Raw genomic sequence first — 22,704 nt, 5'->3', positions numbered from 1 at the left:
GCCATTCCACCGTTAGTTAAGAATAAAATTAGCTTTCTCCCCCCGATTTTCCTGTACGGTTTGACTGCCAGGGCACTGGGCCTCGTAATCAAAAACATAAACAAAAATGCCACATTTGAAATTACCAACCTACCGGCAGACAGGCTCAAAGTCCGGCTCACTTGTCCTATTATACATAGGAAACTAATGCATTTAATTAAGATCACCAAATTGGAAGGACATTCCTTCACGCTGAAAGAGGAGAGGAAGCCAACCCTCATCCTCAGAGGAATCTCCTCCCATGAATTCACCCCCGAAGATGTGGCTTCGAAAATCAAGGAGCTAACGCAGATCACACCTGTCCGAGCAACCAGGCTTTCCACCCCGTGGTCACGAGCCAATAATACTAATCTGAGCCTCTTCCGTGTGATTTTTAACTCTGACGCAGAGGCCAATATAGTCACAAAAAAAAATACCCTCCTGCATCAACGGATTAGCTGGGAGAAGCCCCGAAAAGGGGAAGTCACCCAATGCTTCAAATGCCAACAATTTGGCAAACTGCGGATACGACCCCAGATGCGTGAAGTGCGCGGGCCCACACGCCTCCAGGGATTGCCCCCGTTCCAATGTAGAAGACAACGCCGAAAAGGAGTCGGCGGCACCACTAAAATGTGCAAATTGTGGCCAATTGGGTCACCCTGCCAACTTCTCTAAGTGCCCCCGCAGACTGGAATCTATCCAGCGCAAAGAAAGAGCAAAAAGCATCCCGCACTCTCGATCTGCTTCGTTCTTCCCCCACCTTGACAGACCCTCCCCTGCTCGTGTCTCGCAGCCTAACACTTTGCCTCATGCCAACTGGACCGCCCCTCTCTCACTGACCCCGTCGTTTGCCGCAGTGACCAGGGGTCAAGCAAGACCCGAAACCCTTAGCCCTTTATCGCCTACACATTCTTCCATTCCAAGGGGCTTCTTCATGGAAGCGAGGTCTCTATTCAATATGTCTTTCTCCTCGCTGTGGAGCACAATTTCCGAATTCTATCACAACTATCTCCGTCTCCCCCCTGAAGACAAACCTGAAGCGTACCTATAATTCCTCTTCAAATTGCTAGACAACCAAAATGAAGGTGCTAACACTCAACACTAATTCGCTCATTTCTAATGACAAACGTTTCGCTCTCCACAAGCTCTTAGAGGATTCCAATCCTAATCTCGCTCTCCTAAACGAAACCAGACTGGGGGAAGCCCCCAACGTAAAATTACATGCTCCCGGCTACAGTACCTTCCGCAACGACGCGGGCAGAGGCACAGCCATACTAGTCAAAGCGGGACTAAGGGCAAATAGTATCCCATCGGCTGCACTGGCGTCAAACTGCCTGTTAGCAGTAGTCAGACTTCCTGTCAGGGGTGGTGGCGCCCTCCGAGTCCTAATCGGCTCTCTCTACTTCCCGGGCGGCACAGGTCGTCACCTCACTCCCATTCTGGACGAACTCTGGGAAATCGCGAGCAGTTTCGACGCCTTCATCCTCGGCGGCGACCTCAACGCGAGGCACGTATCCTGGGGCGACTCAGTCAACAACGAAAACGGCAAAGTGCTCTTCGATTGGCTCCAATCAGGTCCATTCCTTAGCGTGGACATCATTAACGCGGGAGTGCCATCCTTTCCTCGTGGATCCTCTTTCCTAGATGGCTTCATAATTTCGTCCAATCTCTCAGCATGTGTCACTAGCTGCTCCTCTTTGGCAGCCCACTCCAACCACCATGTCCTCTACCTCTCTCTACATCTACAGCAAATTCTCCCTTCCCGGACGAACTACGGACACTTCCCGGTATCATGGAAATGAGCCCTTCTAATACCTATCCCTAAGAAGGGGTGCTCGGGAGATCTTAAAGGCATGAGGCCTATCTCTCTTCTTCCCAATATTAGCAAAATCTTCGAAAAATCACCTTAACAGGCACTAGTCCCCTATCATTCCATTTAATGAATTCGGCTTCGAAAATCTGAGATTCACCGAGCACTCAATTCTGTACCTGCAAGACCACATCAATCACTTGGAAAATAGGTATTGCACCGTAACCTGCGCCTTAGACCTTGTAAAGGCATTTGATTTAGTTTGGAAAGAGGGCTTGCTCTGAAAACTAATTCAGGCCAATTGCGCCCTCCCCTTATTCAGAATCCTTGGAGACTTCACCTCCAACAGAACTTGCCACGTGCGCTTCGATGGACTTCGACTTCCCGGTAAACTCAGGAGTCCCTCAGAGATCCATTCTAGGCCCCAAACTGTTTAACATCTTCCTCCGCGATATTCCCCTCCCTCTCGTAAAATTATTCCCTACGCCAATGGCAGGGCGGCTGCTCACCCACCCTTTCTCCCCAATGATAATGATCCTTCCGCATCAGGAGGGATCCTCTTCGCTGACGACACCATCTTATATGCGTGCGGGCCCAAGGCCTCACTAGCCTCTCTTTCTTCCAAACTCCTAACCGATAGGGTCATTGCGTATTTCAACCGATGGGCTCTCACCGTTAATACTCTTAAGTCTGAGGTTATTTGCTTCAGAAACCTTAGTGGGAAGTTCCACTGGTGCACAGTGCCAGAAAGTAAAAACCTTCATTTACGTTTTGCCAACACTTGTCTTCCACTCTGGAATTGCCAGAGTTTCCGAGGTACTTCGTCAAGGATGTTACTATGGCCGTAGGGCTTCGCCGTCTAACATCCGGATTTAGGTAGTCTGACAGTACTACACGCTACTACGTATTTAATGTGGAGGTTTAGGGGGATGAGGTGTAGGAGTACAATGAGAGCGTCTGCCCGGGAAGACTGAAGAGCCCCGGTAGCACCTGCCCGCACGGTTCTTTGAATCCTATTAAGCTTCGTTCTATTGTACTTCTTGCTCAGTGTTGTGTTGTTGTGTGCTCATATAATAAAACTGTACGTTAGGATGAGACATACCACGACTGTGTATATCGAACGAAGCATCTTCGACTGGAGACGCCATTTCTCCACGAAGTCCGCATCTTACGACCCACAGGCATACCTTTCCTATGATGACCCTGACAACAAGATCACCAAGCCGTCGGTATACGCCACCACCTTCACACGCTCCTGTCTAATGGTCTCAAAATTTCCATCCATCACTATTAACCAGAGTACCGGAGAGATGGCACCACCCTGGGGCATACCTCTGCTCACAGCTCTGATTAAAGGGATCCCACTCTGGATTATCGTGGTTCCTTGTATGGATATTATCCAAAGCGAAAGCCAAGATAACTCTTCAATCCAATATTGGTCAAGGTTTCCTTGACGGCTACAATCCACGGCACCACCCTTTCTTGCCGCTTCTAGGCTTGGAGACTTATATTTGGAGAAGCTGTTTATAGTCCAGCCTATTTTCACCTCGGTAATTATTGATTTGATAGTCTCGCACGACTTGGATTGCATTCCCCCCAAGCAAGGCTCTGATTCACAGTCCTCCTCACTGGCAGGGAAGCGCATCTGAACCACCAGCTCCAGGGTTTCGTCAGAAGATTCCGTCCTTCCGACTTTTTAAGAAAAGAAAGTCTCCTGTGTTCGTTGGACAAAATCTTACTCAGCCTCGTAAGTTCCTTGGTCCTTTTAATGTTCTGACAATAGTCCAACCAAAATAGCCTCTTGGCAGTTTTGATGGCCGACTTGTACTTCTTCAAGCAGTGCTTCTATTTCTGCCAATATTTTTGGCTGTAGCAGATGTTAAAGATCTCCCTAGTCCATTTCCCGAGACTAGGCAGATCTTCATTCCACCACGGTGTTGCTGTATTTAGCAGAGTATGAGGCTTTAAGGGCGGTTTCGAATACCTTTTTCAAAGTCCCGAACTCTGACCTCAGTTCGTCTGTCGTGCCAAACTTACCAATTTAGTCACTGGAGAGTCTCTTCTTGATAACTTGACCAAACTTCCTTCAGTCAATCCTCCTGGGGTCTCTGAAACGGCTGGAGACTTCTGCGGGAAGATCTAGACTGAAAAGTGTCCAACTATGTTCTAACAAGGATCTCTGGTCAGACAATCTCCAGTTCTCCACCCTAAGAAATCCGTTGTCGGGACCTTTTCCCAACCGTCACAGTTCTCCGAGCTAGAAAAATGGAAGGTCAGTGTCAAAGAATGACTCACCTCTTTCGTTGATTTTCGAGCTGTCTCTTTCTTTGTCTCCATTACTTCAAGACGCCGTTCATTACCTTTTCTAGTCGGCCAATAGTCAGAACCATAGAGAGCGACAGGACGAAAGACATTGCGGTAAATTTTAGATTTGAGTAAGCCGGGAAAATGTACATGTTTCCTCCATCCTCTTCGTGAAGACACATTCTCCCCCTTTTATTCGTTGTTGGCGTGTCAGGCAGAATGTTGTCGCTTTGGCTCCGTTATTGTTTGGAGCTCTTCTCCACTGTCGGAGTATCCCCTCTTTCGCCGACATGTCGCTTTCCAGCGCGTCGCTGTCCACCCTGAGCAATAGGAGCCATAAGTCTAGGTCGTCCAGCTTCTGCTCTCCACTCGGCAGCAGGTCTACTTCCCTGGTTGATCCAGTCCTCTCCGCTTCTATGGCTTTCGGGACTTCTTCTGGGACCTCGGTATGCTTTTCACCCGGTGTCTCCTCCGAGTTGTCTTTTCTCGGCTTTCCCCTGTGCACATGCACGGGTATGTTGCCAAATCGGTAGTTGATATGGCAACTTCGACGTTTGACTACCTCTAGGGATCGGTCGTCTACTCCGATCGTGAGGAGTTTTCCCTCCACCTTGCTTCTGAAGACTCTCCATAGTCGCGTATGGAGATCCTCATTCTGAGCGATTAGGAGGCCCATAAGATCTTCCGTTTCTATTGTCGCACCTTTTGGGAGAAAAACTGACACCATGTGTGCTCCTGATATATCATCCCCAGCACATGTTGACAGTTCTGGCACTTCCCAGCCTGGAAATTTAGGAACTATGGTCCTAATCCAATTTGCAATGTCTTCCGTCGCGGAGTCCACCAGTATAAGACCTGGCCAAAAGTGTATTCCGGTGAGCACAAGTTTCGAAGTCCACCCCTTGCATATCTGCTTAATGACAAGGTCTTCGATGGTTTCCTGCTCTTCACGAGTGAATATTTGCTCCGGAAACATTTTTGGCAGTATGGCCAGTCAAATGCCCTTGAATGCACTAGCATAGCCAATGGCGGGCTTCTTGAGTCCTGCCTCCACTGCTCCACTGACCTGGCCGGGCTTCAGGTTTGGATTTTTTGGGAGCATTTCCTTCATGCGGGCTAATCTCTGCTGCTCCCCGCTTTCTCGTCTCCGGTAAAGATGGCTTAGGTCTATCCTAAGCTTTCTTAAGAGCTTCTTCTGGTTTCAGGCCTTCCTTCAGGTAGCGCAGGTATCATTTAGCACCTGCGCCGCTGAGACCTGTCTCCTCCCTGACGTCTGATATATTTATCTTAAACGTGCTTTTGCTGGTCCCTGATTTTTGAGCAGTGGCGTTTGTTGGTTGTTGTCCATTCAGTATACCAATGTTAACTTTGGTTCCACCGCTTGACGTCCCAAAGTCTCCCTTCTAGGGTGTAATCACCTGGCTGGCAGTATTTTGGAGATGTGCCTCCGCCTAATTAACCAGTTAGACGGGGTCCGCTTTATGGGGATGGAATAGCCTCCCGTAGCACGGTAAGGTCTAACTTACTCAGTGAGGCGACCAGGTATCAGTGAGGCTCCGTTCGAATACAGTCAGTTACCCCAGACTGCAAACTATCCAATGGGCACGGTTCGCATGACACCCTGGATTGGGGGAGGTGTTTTTCGACTCCGCAGTCTAGATCCTTCTTCTTTTCTACCATTGATATTGGCCTTACAGACTTTCCGAGCTGGATCGTCCTCATCCATAGGGATTAGATAACCTAACCCCAGCGACCTGTTGAGCCAGATTTTATCCACATCCAGACGGTCGTGGTGTATCGCTCATAGATTTCGTCGTCCTCAAGTAGGAGGCCAAAAATTCTTCGGAGGATTCTTCTCTCGTTTCGGCCGCCTTTTTGGTCGCTTACCATCGACCTCGATGTTTAGACTAATCTTGGGAAGTAAATTCTCATTAGCGCGAGAGTGGCCATACCATCGAAGACACCTCTCTTGCAGCTTTTCCATGGTTAGTGCAACCCCATATCAATCACGGATATCCTCATATATCCGGATGTGATCAAAATGTGTCATGTCATTAATCCAACGCAACATCTCTGTCTCCATTACTGCAAGACGCCGTTCATTACCTTTTCTAGTCGACCAACACTCAGAACCATAGAGAGCGACAGTACGGACGACATTGCTGTACATTTTAGATTTGAGTAGATTCGATTTTGATGATTAGGTTGCCTCCGATTCAGCGCTCTTGTATTAGTGCGACATCGATATCTTCCCTAAAGAGAAAGACCAGCAGATCAGAGGCGCACATCGAGTGGTGTAGATTTATCTGCACATGGGTAGGAGGTTCGTTAATATCCGTCGCACTGTGGATTTTCATCTCCTCCAACAGCTTGTTAGCGGCGTTGACTGGATCCGGGTCGTCGTCCGTTTTCAAGGAGCGGGACACTTTCATTTTTGCATTCTTGAGTTCGAGCCGCACTTTGTAGTCTGTCTTTACCAGTACTTCGAGACCCTCTTCAATTATAAGTAGCTGAAAACGCCTTCTGTAAACCTGGGGTTCCTCCTCCTTGATAAGTAAATTGTTGTCTATGGGAATCCTGTGGTTTTGAAGCCGCAGGGATTGGACGAGCCTTTCCTTATCTATGCGGATTTTCGGCAACCAGATGCGAGGGATCAGTCTTTTGGAGGCTTCGTCGTAGGGGGTGACTTTGAACTTTCCGTACTTCTAGATGCCGCTGATCTTAGCGACGCATGAACCGATAAAGTCCTCGGATAATTCGTCCTCCTCTGCTATAATGTGGAACCCTGGAGCCACCTGATAGGGATCAAAGCAGGGAATGAATCCTGTGTGTTCTCCCTTGTCGTCCAGTCTGGTAAGTGGCTCCTGGTCAAGTGGCCGAAGGGTTTCGTAGTTCATAGCTCGTCGTTTACCTCCTTGCAGAGGTTGTTTCCCGTCCAAGTCCTTCCACATTCTGTTCGGCTTGTGTGGTTGTTCGACCTCGTCCTGAGATCGATTGAATTTGAATGCGGTGGGCCCCGCCTTCTGTTCGTCTCCCTTATTCTTCGCCATCTTGTTAAGAAAATGCCTTCTAATACTGGTTATACTGGTTCTTGGGCACGACTCCAGTGAATCTCCGCTTCTTAGCCGGTTTCCGGTGACCGACATTGTTTTGAGGGAGCCGTTTTCTGTATTTTTCTTTTGTTGCGCCAATGTCTTGATCTCAGAAGTTGCCCGGGTAGAATGTCCTCCCTGGCTAGCTCGCACACCACGGTAAGGGTCTCATTTAAAATTGAAGGTCCCCACGATATTCAGAGTTCGAATACTGCTGGTCCACCTTGGCTTGGGGTCCTGTTTGCACCTTCTCCAGTGCAGGGAGGATGATCTCCGGGCCGTTAATTCGCCTCATCCCCCCGCCAGATTGACTTGTCCCTAACACATTATCAGCAGGCAATGGAAACTTCTATTGCAGGATGGTCACTGAGTGCGTGATCCGAAAGCTATATTTTGCTGAACAGTGAAGAAGAAGTGGAAGCTTCTAGCAAAGTGCGGAGAACCGAAGTACGTTACCGGGAACTGACAGCCTCCACTCCTGATATTGTCTTCAATAACTGGCCTGAGCGTTGCGTTCCTCAGTTTTCACATACTCATTTTAAGGTTGTCCCCGATGCAATGGATGAGGAAGGTCCTACCCTAAACCCCCTAAATCTATAATTTCAATGTGCCTGGCAAAAGATGATGAGGTCAACTCTTCCTGCGCTCCATTGATCATGAAGTCTAAAACGCCCAGAACTTTTTGGGAGTAATGAAGTGGATGTCCTTGGTACAAAGTCGGGGTGTCTGAAACTTTCAAGATAGACCCTAACTGGACTGCATCATTACCTCTAACTCCAGGGATATGAAGGAAGAACTATCTAGGTAGCCTTACAAAGTCAGACACTCTTTATTTCTTCTCTAATAAACGAATCGGACAACGGATTCACTTACAAACTATAAAAGCTTAGACACTAATTTATTCGAACTTAGCACCACATACAATCTGCCTTTAGATCCGATACGAAGCACTCCAAAGCTCTTGCTGCGACAACCAGCTTACTCAAAGGTTATACAGCTCTCCGTTAATTTGAATCCAATCAAGACATACCAGGCAGTCACACTGGACCAGTAAATCAACGCAACGAATCCTATGTTCGCTTGGAATCCGTACTTTATCACAATCAGTTGCCCCAAGAACCCCCACAGGATAATAAGGAGTCCTGTGGCTGTATACATCGTGTACTTAACATTAAGCCACTTTGTAGGGTTGATACCAGCTTGTATGATGGAGTCCTGCAGGAACATGGTCACCGCTTGTCCGAATCCCAGAAATACGGTCGCAACACTTAAGAGTAATTTCGAGGACGATACGCTCATGGCTGCAATGAAAATGAATAATTGAAGCGAATAGTGAACCTTGGAAGTCGGGCCCAAATGTCATACTCACAAAGAAATGCAATCCCTTTCGCCAAGCAAGCTATCATGTGCCACTTGTTCTTCTGTCGATTCAAGGTGGTCCCGAATCGGGGGATCATTAACGCGAAGCAAATCCACGGGAAAGCCAGTAGGGAGTATAGGAAAGGGATTTCGGCAAGCTTGATATGGTGCTGGTCGATGGCCACGCTTGGTAGCATCGTCATACACATCACATATGAGAAGACATCAGCGGATTGAAGGAACATGGCCGGATAGAAGGCTGGAACAACTACGGCGCGCTGCAATGGATTCACCAGTTTGATGATAACCAGGTCCAACAACTGATCTGCAAAGTGGCGGTAGAACTGCTGGACTTTTTCAAGATTCGTCGTCTGTGGCGGAGGATGTAGAACAGGAGGTGTCTCAATACAGACGCTGGCACTCCGAGCCGTGTTGATGGTTGCAGAACTTGATCTCATATTTGACGTAGTTTCGTCCTCTTCATGAATGATCTCCATGATTTCAACCCCATTTGAGTTTATATACGCCACGTGTGCCTCTTCTGGAGTTATGGCCATATAGTTGCAATGGACCTCATGCGGACTTCGCCAACTTTTTTGTTGAAGTTCGATCCCGTCCAAGCCCTCCGCGGATTTAGATGGTATTTTGAAAAATCCTGGAAGGCTCTCGTACCTTGACTCTTCTTTAATTTTAAGGGTACGCCCTGCGGGTAGTGCAGGTTTTTTGATTCGTCCGGATATGAGGAGGGCAAGCGGGATCAAGTTCAGTAGAGCGATTCCGCTGATGAAGGTTGCCAGTGAGGGGGCGTAGAGTGTTCGTAGACTACTAATAACGAATGAGAGAAAAAGATGGCAGAAGGCCTCTCCGCAGAGGTGAACAGTCTTTCGAACATATTTATCCTCCTTGGGTCGGACTGCTTCGAGTATTAAGTGAGTTCGATCAAAAATGATGCTGGATCCGATGCCTGGAAGTTAGGAAGTTGAGGGGTTAATAAATTTATTTACTTCACTGAAATTTTGAAATATGAAACTAGATATGCATATGTGGATATAATTTACACAAAACAGACAGACTTGTCACTCGTGCGCAAGGAAGGCGGAATTGTCAGTGGATAGGTCACACATTAAGGAGGGGCGACAATTCCATTGCTGGCTATATTATGCAGTGGTACTCGCTCTCCCAAGATGGCCGATGAGTGGGTTGCCCCAAAAGCACTTGGCACAAAACAGTAGAGGGGGAGTGCGTTTGTCTTGAGGGAAGTCCTGGGGAACTGAAGCGTAAACTGGGAAGCGATGGGTACGGTTGACACACTATACCCTACCAAGGAGTCGATTGCAACTATACAAGTATATAGTTCTGCCAATAAATAATAAGATTTCCACCACGTGATGGAAACGATAGTTTCTCAGAATGCTCCCCTAGTTTAAGTGACCATTTTCTAACTCTCCCACTCTCTCATTTTGGGACTAAAACTAAAACTTGAATCGGAAAATGTTAGCTGAGATCTTTCATCTGATACCGCCATGGCTATATTCGGTGCAAACAATTTTGCCATATACCCCTCTTAGCATATATGGTCTTCTACCTCCCCTCTCAACGTAGAACGATATCATCTACCAAAGCATTTGCAAAATAGGGCGGTAGCAGAAGGAACTTTAGGAGCATGAGAAGAACTCATTCTGGAGAACCTCGTCAACTTTACGATCTCAGCCAATTGCAAAAGTAGCAAGGGGTAGAGAGGAAATGTCAATAAATGCCAAAGGTGGAGGCTTTTTTAAAAGGAGCGATCCAACCAGAACTCATAAAGAACAAAGTCCTAATCCGGAGGAACTATCCTTCATACAGCTTGGGGGAAAATGTGAGCTGTCCGAGTTTATCCTGGACAAGCCATATAGAATATGTAGTGAGTTATTTGGGGTCTCTATAACAAAACGTAGGGGGGGGGGGGGTTGCCAAGAAGAGCTGAAACGTGCTGCCTCAACCGCGACACAGGTGACTCTAGTGACACCGAACCGCACTGCCAGCGATCTACGGCTAGGGGCCTGGGATGATGGAGTCCAACGCCTGCCCTTACCGGAGGGAGTGATTTGTTTCGTCGACGATATTGCAGGCAGCAGTAAATGAAGTGACCCAGAATATCCAAAATTGAGGTGAAACTGCTGGACTAGAAACCAGACCACAAAAATCAGGGAGACAGTCAAATACCTGGGAGTATTGCTCTATAATAGATTAAAATTGAAGGTGCATGTGTAACACGCAGAGTAACAGGCACCATAGGAGAATGCTTTTCATTATCAGTGAACCTAGGTACTTCGGACTTTTCGAGTCATTAGCTTGGCCTTGCTCTATGCCGGTTTTGTATGGGCTGCAGCACTGACGCCCAAAAGAATTAGAAAAGGCCAGTTACGGTGATAAGGAATATGGCCCTGAGGGCGATTAGTAACTTCCGAACGATCTTCGATGACGCGGCTCTACCCATAGCTGGTTTGTTGTTAGTAGACATCTTGGTTGAATAAAGTCACGAATCGGGAGAATGACAGTTGAAGCCAAAGTGAAAATTATCAACACTGAAGAGTGTGGATTTGCCAAATCTCCCATCAGGAGCATCCTTTTGTGGCGCAGCGGGGTTAACAGCATTCGAAAGGGCTCAACTTCCAAAAAAGTGGAGCAAGTAAGGAGGACTGCTCAAGCTGCTGGTGAATCTCATCTAGCCATGATTCCGAGGAGAGGGTGTGAACCCCCTAAAGAGGATGTGGGAGCCTGGAGAAAAGTGACTCTTCGCTCGGAAAAAGAGAGATGGGAGGAGGATACGACCGGAGGTTATCATCACCTCCAAGCTTGGCAAAGGTCATGCGCTGAAATTTTCAAGAGACCCCGAACTTATCAATTTGGGAGATAATGTTAGTCGCATTAGACGGTCGCAGAAAGTACATCTTATGCCGGAGCTCAAGAAGTCCAAGGGTATAATGGTGGATAAATTCTTGAGTCAAAATGAAAAGTTCTTGGGGCAGGAAGCCGAAATCAGGGCTAACAGACTGAAGATATCTATAGTCGGCAAGGATATAGATGAGGTCGCCACTAAGAAGGAGGTTCGTGAAGCTTTGGAAAAAGAGTATCACCTCCTTGAACTTCAAGAGTCAGCGGCAAAGACGCTACGAAAAGCCTACGGTGGGACACAAACCGCCATCATCAGTCGACCAGTGGACGTTGAGTTATGTGTCGCTTTAGAGAGCAGGTATCGCTGATGCGTTGCTTTAGATAGCTTGGCTTCGGCCACATCGCGAAAGCATGTTTCAGTGCCGGTGACAGGTCGAAGCTATGCCGGAGATGCGGAGCGGAGGGCCACATTAGAAGGACTGTGGAGCAGACCCAAATTGCCTACTGTGCAAAGGGAACGAAAGGGTGGACCATCGGCACATTGCAGGCAGTAGCGGATGCCCGGAATACAGGAGTGCCCTTAACACAAGCCGCAGATGAGGTAAAAACAAATCAACCTCAACCATCGCGAGGAGGCGCAGAATACTCTGACAAACCATCCGCAAGAAAACATCGATGTGGCCATAATTAGTTAGCAGCACTATGGAGCACCGCCAGGAGGTCTTCATCAAAGCGAAGGTGAAAGGCATCCACATCTAGAGCAGCTATGCTCCACCCAGCACTACATTTGCTTGGTTTTGGATGCAAGAAGACATTGGCTGACCATAATAGCAAGCGATTTTAATGCTTAGGCTCTTGAATGGGGAGCCGGACAATAAATATGAGGGGACGTTTTCTCCTCCAAGTATTTGCGGAACTTGACGTGGTACTGGTGAATGTTGGGGCTACCTACACTTTCCTGGGAAGAGGCTGTGGTCTATAGTCAACCTGACATTCGTGAGTGCCACGTTAGTCACTAGAGTCGCTTGGCGTGTCAGTGAGGACTATATTCATAGCGACCACCAGGTAATCTGCATGGAAATTAAGGACGGATCGAGCTCGAAAACACGTTCTCGCAGAATGCCGGTTGGTATGACATATCTCTGAATTGTACTGGTAGAGAAAAAGCCACCTAAATCACTCGATGGGAAGCATGCCACGCTACTATGCCCAGAAGGCGATTGCTCTCCAGTAGGCAACCCAACTACTAGTGCAACAATGAAGTCGCAAGTTTGCGAGTCGCATGTTTCTGGGCAAGGAGGCTTTGTTAGAGGCTCAGGGGAAAGCTCGGCGGCGACCGTCGAGGAGAGACACAGAAGCAACAGAGTGGCCACCTAAAAGAAGCCATTCGCAGGAGGAAAAATAACTGCTTCAAAAAGCTGTGTGACTACGCCGAGATAAACCCTTGGGGTGAGGTCTTCAGGGTGGTAATGAAAAGGCTGCGGAGATCGCCCCAGATGACCTGTCCACGCCTTCTGAAACAGATTGTTACCATTCTGTTCTCTCACCACGAAAATAGGGGAAGGTAAACGAGTGTCCAACAAAATGAGGGCATGATACCTGCAGTAACTGTGGAGGATCTGCGGGAAATATGTGGTAGGATGGGTGACAACAAGGCTTCAGGTTTGGATGGCACCCCCAAACGAGCTTTCAAACTAGCAGTGAGGACTTGGCCCGACCTTTTCGCCACACCTTCGAGGCGTGCCTAAAACAAGGATTATTCCCTGTCCAGTGAAAAAAGCAAAAGTTAGTGTTGCTTCTGAAACCTGGCAAGCCACCTGGAAACTCAGCATTGTATCGTCCTATCTGCCAGCTGGATGCAATGCGAAAGATGATGGAGAGGGTCATTTACAAATGATTTTCACCCATCGTCGAAGCCAGCAATGGTTTGTTGGTGCGCCAGTTTGGTTTCCTGCGTGCCCACTCTATGGTGGACGCAGTTAGCCTGGTAGTCAATTTCGCAAAAGGCGCGCTGATTTCTGGCGGCTGCTGTGCCGTGCTGGCGCTGGATGTCAAAACGCATTAAACTAGGCCAACTGGAACAGATTTAAAGTAGCGTTGGCTGGCATAGGTTCTCCGGTTATTTAGTGAATTTGATGGAAAACAACCTCTAAGGAGGGACTCCTTTATATGGGACTGATGAGGGCCCCAAAGAGTACATTGTCACAGTCGGGGTACTACAAGGATCGGTACTTGGTCCCCTGTTGTGGAATATCATGTATAATAGGGTGCTTGCTCTTCCCGTCCCAGAGGGGACTACGATTATCGGCTTTGTTGATGAGCTAGCTGTGGCTGTTGCAGCAAAACACCCAGAAGATGTGGAGGTCTACGCGATGGAAACAGTAAGAAAGTCCTGACTAGAAAGAGCCAGGCTGACTTTGGCGGACGCGAAAACGGAAGCGGTCTTAATAACCAAGCACAGGAAAAATAACACCGTGAACGTGGAAGTCGGTGGATATACCTGGGGGCGATAATTTACACCGAATTGAGCTTTAGGGAACACCTAGAATATGCATGCCAAAAGGCAGCTGTGCACTTGCAAAATGTTGCCGAATATTGGTGGGCCGAAACATTGTCAGAGATTGCTTTTCGTCGGAGTGGGGCGTTTTATCCTACTCGTTACCTGTTTTGGCAGGAGCGCATGCAAACTCTCAGAGATGGGTTACCGGCTGATGGCTTTGAGGGTTTTGCAGTGCTTTTAGAACCACATCGGTGGCAGCCATAAATCCTACCGATATTCTGGCGAAAGATATAAGAGTGCTGTACCATGCAAGATGTATGGTGAGGCACACAGAGCGTAGAAATGCAGCAAGGTCAGAGTTGCATGATCTCTGGCAACGAAGATGGGACGAGTCTATGAAGGGTCCGCGCACAAGTTCATTCCCAATATTAGGGTGTGGCTTGAGCGGAAACATGGGGAGACCAACTACCATATTACCGCAGTTCTTCAGGGGACACGGTGGTTGCTACAGGCAGTAACTGCACCGCTTTGAATTGGATGATTCTCCGAATTGTCCAAGATGCGGTGGCATACCAGAGGATCCAGAGCATGTGATGTTTCACTGCCCAAGATTCGCAATGGAGAGGAGGATCCTGAACCTAGTGTTGTGCAGGAGCGTGAGCCCGGTGAACTCAGTTGAGGAGATGCTGAGGTCCAAGGAGAACTGGCTTATAGTTTGCTCCGCAATCGTGCAAATACGGGAGGAATTGCTGAAGGAGCAAAGAAGGAAGAAAGCCGAAAGGAGGAGTAGGACGAGTGCCTAAGGGTAAACTGACCCCGTGAAGTAATATCTAAATGGTGGTCCTGCGGGGCTAGGGCTGGAGAGGCCGCTGTAGTTTCGGCGTTTATACGGTGGAACTGGGACGGACGTGTCTTCCTAATATTTTCAGCTGCGAGTACCAACCAAAAAAAAAAAAAAGATACGTCGGAACTTTTGAGGCATGAGCTTGGTCTTATGGCGGTTTTGTATGGACATTGGCCATCTACGGTGATACACGATATCCTCTTTTCGGATGTGATCAAAACGTGTCACGCCATTAGTGCAACGCAACATCTTCGTCTCCATTACCGCAACACGCCGTTCATTGTCTTTTATAGTCGGTCAACACTCAGAACCATAGAGAGCAAAAGGTTTTTGAACTAGCCAGGAAAGCCTTAGACGAAGGAAAATACTACGCACTGGTGACGCTCGACATCAGAAACGCATTTAATCCGCCGGAATATAATGTATGTAGCGTTCTACGGCTCCCAATATTTAATCAGGCTGTAGTCGCGGGATTCGCAGATAATGTTGGGGTAGCCATAACATCACCCTGACGTAGTAGAAAATCATGCGAGTGAGGCTATCTGTACGATCAAGTCTTGGCTTGAAGACCTCGGACTGAGGCTTGCCGAACAGAAAACAGAGCTGGTACTTTTTAAGAAGCGATGAGAAGGAAAAACCCTTCAGATCCGCATTGGCTCACATATCGTTCGCTCTCAGTCATCGCTAAAATACCTGGGAGTAACTTTCGACTCAAAGATTAGTTTTGAGCCCCACTTGGCAAAGATGCTTCCAAATATAGGCGACCTGAAACACAGCCGACGATTACTTTTATTGCTATGTGCCTTTATACGCAGCATCATTGTGGGCATCTGCGATAAAAATTGTAGAAAATCGCAGACAGTTTCAAGCTGCATATCGGCTAAATGCTCTCCGCACATGCTCCGCCTACAAACATTTTATGTGTAATTTGGGGATGATTCCCTGAACAGCCCTGCGAAACAATACCACAACGGTGGTCCAGCGGTAGAATATGGAAAAATATGGGAGGTTTTCGTAGGTAAAAATTCATCATGCGCGTCCTGGCGGTCAAAGGGTAGTATAGGTCCTAGGGCGTGGATTGGTACCCACGATGGAGCATAAAACCTGGGAAATGCCTGCGGAACCAACACCAACAGCTCTATTACCAAACTCTATCTTCACTTTCACATGGAGATCGCTGGATGAAGGCGAGCCTCCTGCGCCTAAAAATGAGACAAATTGTACCAACTGGTCCTCCAGTACCTGGTTTGCGCGGAAAGCGGTCCAAAACATACGTGAACCTTTCCAGACGGGACCACTTACAACCAAATTGACCACGTGCTGATCGAACGCTGTTTTCTCTCAGTTTTGATGAATGTAAGAACATATAGGAGGGCCAATATAGACTCGGATCATGGCAAGGCTCGAATAACAACACTACTTACAATCCCCTCTGCCAATCAGGGTGAGAGTGAACACTGAAGCCATTCACAACACAGCTCTCCGTAGCACCTATAAAGGGGAAATGAATGCCTCAATAACCGCAGCTAACAGATGTCCTGGAGAGGAAGCATCAACAAATGATCTTCACAACCACTTGAAGAACGTTATCATTGATTCGGCGACAAACATACTTGGCCCTAGTTGGAAGAAAAGTCAAAACGGCTGGGTCGACGATAAATTTAAGCTAGCAGCGGAACGAAAGAATGTCGCATACCGAGTAATGTTGCATTCTCAAAGGACGCGGACACGCGCAGAGACTTATCATGAATTCCATCGAGCGGAGAAGCGACTTCACAGACGGAAAAAGGAAGCCTGGGACAACCAACAAATCTGTGAACTAGAAAAGTACAGGGAGCAACTGCACCAGGCGCGGAAGTTTTACCAACAAGTCAGCAGGATGAAGCCTTAAACACCTCGATGCTCATCCTGTCGAGACAAAGCGGGAATTCGGTACCCCAACGAAATTGATAAAACTGATTAGGCTGACCCTGACCAGATAAAAGCAGCAGGATAACTCTCGAGACCATTCGACATCCACAACGGTCTAAGGCAAGGGGACACCTTATCATGCGCCCTCTTTAACCTGGCCCTGGAGAAAGTGATTCGCGATGCAGATGTAAATGCGAGAGGCACCATCCTCTTGAAGTCCACCTTACTGCTGGCCTACGCTGACGATATCGACATCATGGGAAGGACCACCCGAGACGTACAAACTGTCTTCATCCCAATCAAGCAGGCGGCACGAGATCTTGGCCTGCACATCAATGACGGCAAGACATAATATTGTATATGGTGGCAACGTCAGCACCGAAAAGAAACCAACCATCCCTACATGAGGATAGACAATTCCGTAGCCTACATAGCGACGAAATCTATGAGCGCTTGGGATGGAGCGATAGTGTGGGTCAGGACGTCAGACAGCTTCTAGGGATATCGAATTGGTGGACCTTGGCGCTAAACAGGGTGCCTGGAGTTCCTTATTAAGGCAGGCTTAGACCGGTTACCGGTTGTTGCGCTGTTGATGATAATGATGATGATGCGCGTCCTCGATTCTATATGTGTATCCATGATGTTAGTCCGCCATAGGGTAGGTAGGTAGGTACCAGTGGCCGCTCCGAGGAGCCCAATTAGCGCTTTGGTGCGCCGTTTTATTGCCACAAACTTCTAAGACCGTGACTGTTGTTATATGAACAGGGAAGCAGCGTCCAGCTGGCTCGGATCTTCCGCAGCCTAACCCGAGCCAGGGCCGGGCAATCGCAGAGAAAGTGCATGAGGGTTTCCCTTCCTTCTCCGCAGCTTCGGCAATGCGAGTTGTAGGGTAAGCCGAGCCTAGCGGCATGGTCCCCTATGGGCCAGTGCCCCGTGCAGACCGCCGTAATCTTGAATGCATTTGCACGCGTCTGGCACAGGAGCTCTCGTGATCGGGCTATGTTGTAAGCGGGCCAAATTCTCCTTGATTTGGCACAGCTTGTAAGCCTTCGCCATCTCAGGTCCGCGGCTGCTAGGTAGTGCGAATAGACTCGGCCCTCGACAGTCGCCAGCGGAACACCGACTGTATTCCCCGAGGGACTGCCAAGAGCAGAGCCTTACCTGGCCAATCCGTCAGCCCGCTCATTCCCCTCTATGTTCCTATGCCCGGGAACCCAGAGGAGAGTGATCTTGAGCGTGCCGCCCAGATGGTTGAGCGTGTCTCTGCACTGCCCCACCAACCGGGAAGATGTCGTCGTTGAGTACAAGGCCTTGATAACCGCTTGGCTGTCTGTTAAAATGGCTATGTTACGCTTGGGGCTCGAATCACGCTCCAGCCATCGATAGACTTCCAATATCGCCAGTACTTCCGCCTGGAATACACTGGTGAAACCTGGGAGACCATACGACTTGGATACACCGTGTGTATTCGAGAAAATCCCCGCGCCGACTCCATAGGCCATCTTTGATCCGTCCGTAAAAAATACCGTGTCATAGTCTTGCAACACGCCGGTCTTCCACTTTGCCCTGGTTGGAAGGGTCCACAGCAAAGTTTCTCGTGAAGTTCAGCTTGCGTGTGACATAGTCCGTGGGGGATGCCCAGATTTCTCGAGGTATTTCATCTAGGATGTTGCTGTGGCCGTAGGACTTCGCTGCCCAGCATCCGGACTCACGTAGTCTGACGGCACTGCACGCTGCAACATATTTGATGTGGAGGTCTAGGGGGAGGAGATGCAGGAGTACATTGAGAGCATCTGCCGGGCAGGACTGCCGGCACCTGCACACGTGGTTCTTTGAATCCTATTAAGCTTCATCCAATTGTATTTCTTCTTCAAAGCCTGCCACCATACAATAGAGCCGTACGTCAGGATCGGACGCACTACAGCGGTGTACATCCAGAGAACCATCCTCGGCCGGAGACCCCATTTCGTTGCAAAGGTTCTCTTACAGGCATAGAAGCCTATACAGGCCTTCTTAACCCTCAGTTCTATGTTCAACCTATAATTTAGCTTAGGATCCAGGATTACGCCCAGATACTTTACATTAGAGGAAAGAACTAATCTTTGTTCATTCAGCCGTGGTAGATGGAATTCAGGTATCCTTGTCTTGGTGGTGAATAGCATCAATTGTGTTTTGGTTGGGTTTATGCTGAGTCCGCATCTTGCGGCCCACAGGCACACCTTTCGCAACGCTCCTTCCATGATGTCGCTCATAATGGACAGAAACACCCCTGATACTAGTATCACCAAGTCGTCGGCATACGCCACCACCTTCACCCCGCTGCTGTCCAATGTACGTAAAATTTTGTCCATTACTATTAACCAGAGCACCGGTGAGATGGCACCACCCTGGGGCGTGCCTCTGTTCACAGCTCTGGTCTAGTGGTTGCTTCCCAGATCGGACTGGATTACTCTGGTACTCAGCATGGATATAATCCAATGCGTGAGATACCCCTCCAATCCAATACCGGTCAAGGCTTCCTTGATGGCGTTGGTACTGACGTTGTTGAAAGCTCCTTCTATATCCAAGAAGGCAGCAAGGGTATACTGCTTGTACTGCAGCGACCGCTCAACCGTGCCAATTACCTCGTGGAGGGCGCTTTCTGTGGATTTTCCTTTGAGGTAGGCATGCTGGGACTTGGAGAAAGGCGTTCTCTCCATAATCGTCCTTAAGTGAATGTCCAGGACGCGTTCTAGGGTCTTCAGCACGAAAGAGGTCAGGCTGATTGGCCGAAAGCCCTTCGCGGACTCATGACCGCGCATGCCCGCTTTCGGTATGAAAACCACCCGTGCGCGTCTCCAGGACTGCGGTACGTATCCTAAAGTGATGCAGCTTCGGTAAATCTCAACAAGCCACGGCACAACCCTTTCCTGCTGCTTCTGTAGCATCTTTCATACGCATACTATCCGCACTCATGGAATGTCATCCGACTTTTAAGTAGCGCAGCCCTACCATTACACATTGTGAATCAAACACGCACATTGCAGGGAGGGCTGCTATCTAGACATGATCTTATTAGGTGTTACACACTCACATAGTTGCCAGTATACCGCAATGAAGGAAAAAAGATAAAGATTTGTTTAGACCGTTTATATTCGACCGATAGTTGCTTGAGACACTTTTGCCCCTACAAGTGTACAATGGCCCGTTTCCCCTCGACTTATCACACGTTTATATCCGATCGATCTACCCTAAATTCTGAAATCAGAATAAAATTTGTAAACGATTTCAAATCACCTCCAAATAATCCATAAATGATAACAGCTAAAAGCTCTGTCGTAGTTGTCGTCTTGACCCAAGACGGTGAGAATAGAAAACCTGATAAGGTGATTGCCAAGCAGGTGATAAGCGCCGCGACTAGAATTATTCTCCGATTATTCATTTCGCTCACTTGTACTTTTCCACCTCCCTGGTCGTTTGTGTGATGAAGGAATGATTGACAGACTTGGTAGGATGCCTGGTAAAGGATCGCTGGCCATATCCTGATGGTATGACCTGATTGTCTGTCGACAAGTATTCCGTACAGGTACACAGGTGCCACAATGCATGCCTGAAAACACGTGAAAAAGATGAAGTTAGGAATAGGGTTCACTGGGTATCTTCCGGATAGGTGGGTTGAAAATCAGTCATCGGAGTCATTGGGTGCAAATGAGAAGCAAACCCATCATGTCCTTTAACGCTTTATTTTTTAGTTTGCAGAGTAGTCGGTTACTCTCCGAACAGTGGTTAATCTCTGGTACCCTACGGAGGGTCTGCCAGCCATGATCTCTGAGAGAGCTAGACGAACTAATCCGCAGATTATCTGAAGGAGACTCCATGATCTCAGCTAGAGCACATTCTGTTTACTAAAACCAATACAGCGAATCCGTGACGTTTTTCAACCCAACTGAACTTATTTGCTTTCTCTTTGAAAATCACATGAATTGCAAATCCACAAAGAAGGTACTTCTGATCGAGATGCTCCTTAACGATCCGTTGCTCGATCCTTGCTGGTCCACGCGGCAATCTTGCCGCAATGGCGGCTGCTGCGGGCACTTCACGTATCGTAACCGGCACTCGATCCATCACATTTCCTTACTTTTACGTATAAAAGATTGCAATTGCACGAATTTCAGCCGACCTTGTACGTTCATCGAGATGAATTACGATTTTCCCGGATTTTATCCGATTTTGAGATGTGAGAAAAATTTGGTTACTAATTTCACTGATAGTGGAAAAAAATCTTGTAGCGAACAAAAACTGCAACAGTTCAGTCTTACAAGAAGTGACGGACAATCTTAAAAAATAAAGTTTTATCTTATCATCGGTTATCAGTCGCAAGCAGCGTAGATACTCTGGTGAACGTTTAGATTGTCGTAACGTCGTCGTTTGTTGATGTGAAAGTTTTATAATTGAAATTGAGTCACTTATGATATACCCTGGATGAATGTGGATGGAAGAAGAGTTGCTTACGTAATGCGTGTTAGGATAGCAAGTTAGCATACTAAGCGTAAGCCGAACTTTGGAATTGTTTTCTCTATTTCTCCAAATAAGTTCCTCGGATCGAGACCCAGGTAATGTAATCATTATTTCTTAGCCCTTCTCTCCCCGCCCTCGAAGAATGAGGCAGCCCTCAATGGTCCTAGGCTTTTCTGGCTTCATTTGAGACCTTTACTGTGATGGCCGGGCTAGCGAGGGTGGATTTTTTCTAAGGTAATTTTTTTTTTTTTTTTGGGAGTAGGGTAGGTGAATGCGTGTACACACAGAGTGTTGGACTCCCGCAACAGCACGCTGGCGGACTACCAACTAAACACCTCCCTGTCATCAGAGAACTAGCCTGGAACCGTTTGACACATTACTTCGGGCTAGCCCTCCCGCTCTCCCGGCTTTGGGAGCCTTCAAGTCAGGGAATTCCTTTCACCAACGGGAGGGAAGGGGAGGAAGGGAGTTGTTAGTTCAGGGAACCCCTTACCGTCCGATCCCTCCGCCGGTCGAGTTCAATCTTCTTCGTAATAAGAAGAGCCCGAACATAATGGGCAATACGATTCTAGCTGCCAGCGCTCTTCAGCATCTCTCTGACAATGTTATCTGGAGAGAGCTCCCTGCGTCTGCATAAAGCTGCTGGCGGAGGCCGTCCCACCTCTCGTAAGAGAAAAAAGTGTGTTCAGCGTCGTCCGCCACTCCATTGCAGAACACACAATCAGGAGATCGCGCCTTCCCAATCCTGTGCAGGTAAGACTGAAAACCTCCATGCCAACTTAAAAGTTGGGTAAGGAAGTAATTAACCTCACCGTGCGTTCTGTTCAACCATGGGTCTAATTTGTCGATGAGCCGCGCAGTCCACTTGCCCCTTGGCTCATTTTGCCAAGAAAGTTGCCACTCGCTAAGGGTGCGTTGTCGTTCTTCACGGGCAACCACTTCTCATAAGTTTTCGTCCTTACGGCGATAGATAACTTTGCGCTCCTTGGCAAGGAGGGTAACGGGGGTCACTTCCGCAATCACCATCACAGCCGGTTCGGAGGCGGTCCGATAAGCAGATGCCACTCGCAAAGCTCTCCGCCTCTGCACTTGAGCGAGGCGTTTACGATGCACCTCCTTGTCAAGGGCATCAGCCCATACCTCCGCACCGTAGAGAAGGACGGACTGCGTTGCTCCCATGAAGAGACGTCTCCTAGTTGATATAGGGCCGCCGACATTCGCCATTAGCCGACTCAAGGCCGCGACTCCTGCTGCAGCCCTGTCCGCGGCTGCTTTCATTTGCTCGAAGAAGCTCATCTTCGAGTCGAGCATTAAACCAAGGTATTTAATCGCTGGTTTTGACTCTATAGTCAACTCGCCGATCGATATGGGACGCAAGGTCGGGATTCTCCTTCTGGTCTGGATGACTACTTCGGTTTTTTCCAGCGCAAGGTTGAAACCGTGAGCAGTCATCCATCCGCTTACCCGTGGCATCAATATGCCAAGTCTGCTT

General features: G+C 48.2%; 1 protein-coding gene across 2 annotated transcripts; it reads right to left on the bottom strand.

The window, feature by feature from the left end:
• Positions 1–8,029: 8,029 nt before the first annotated feature.
• LOC119657734 lies at positions 8,030–21,056 on the bottom strand. 2 transcript variants are annotated; one of them, XM_038064777.1, is made up of 4 exons: positions 20,673–21,056; positions 19,992–20,304; positions 8,594–9,547; positions 8,030–8,525 (listed from the first exon to the last, which is right to left on the bottom strand). In XM_038064777.1, the coding sequence occupies exons 1-4, from the start codon at positions 20,817–20,819 to the stop codon at positions 8,203–8,205; spliced, it is 1,737 nt and encodes a 578-aa protein (XP_037920705.1). In that variant the 5' UTR covers positions 20,820–21,056; the 3' UTR covers positions 8,030–8,202. The 2 variants fall into 2 exon arrangements, with proteins under 2 accessions (XP_037920705.1, XP_037920706.1); XM_038064778.1 differs by having other exon boundaries at positions 20,701–20,837.
• Positions 21,057–22,704: the final 1,648 nt, after the last annotated feature.

This window comes from Hermetia illucens, chromosome 5, assembly GCF_905115235.1.
Source record: "Hermetia illucens chromosome 5, iHerIll2.2.curated.20191125, whole genome shotgun sequence".
NCBI lineage: Eukaryota > Metazoa > Arthropoda > Insecta > Diptera > Stratiomyidae > Hermetia > Hermetia illucens.
Note: the sequence above shows the minus strand (reverse complement) of the source record. Positions and strands in the feature narration are given on the sequence as shown.

Bases quoted from the DNA above. Each gene is read 5' to 3' on its own strand.
- LOC119657734 (XM_038064777.1), bottom strand. From the start codon at position 20,819: ATGGATCGAGTGCCGGTTACGATACGTGAAGTGCCCGCAGCAGCCGCC. The intron at 9,548-19,991 runs GTGATTTGAAAT...CCTAACTTCCAG, and splicing joins CATTTATGGATTATTTGGAG to GCATCGGATCCAGCATCATT. The intron at 8,526-8,593 runs GTGAGTATGACA...TTTTCATTGCAG, and splicing joins GAAAGGGATTGCATTTCTTT to CCATGAGCGTATCGTCCTCG.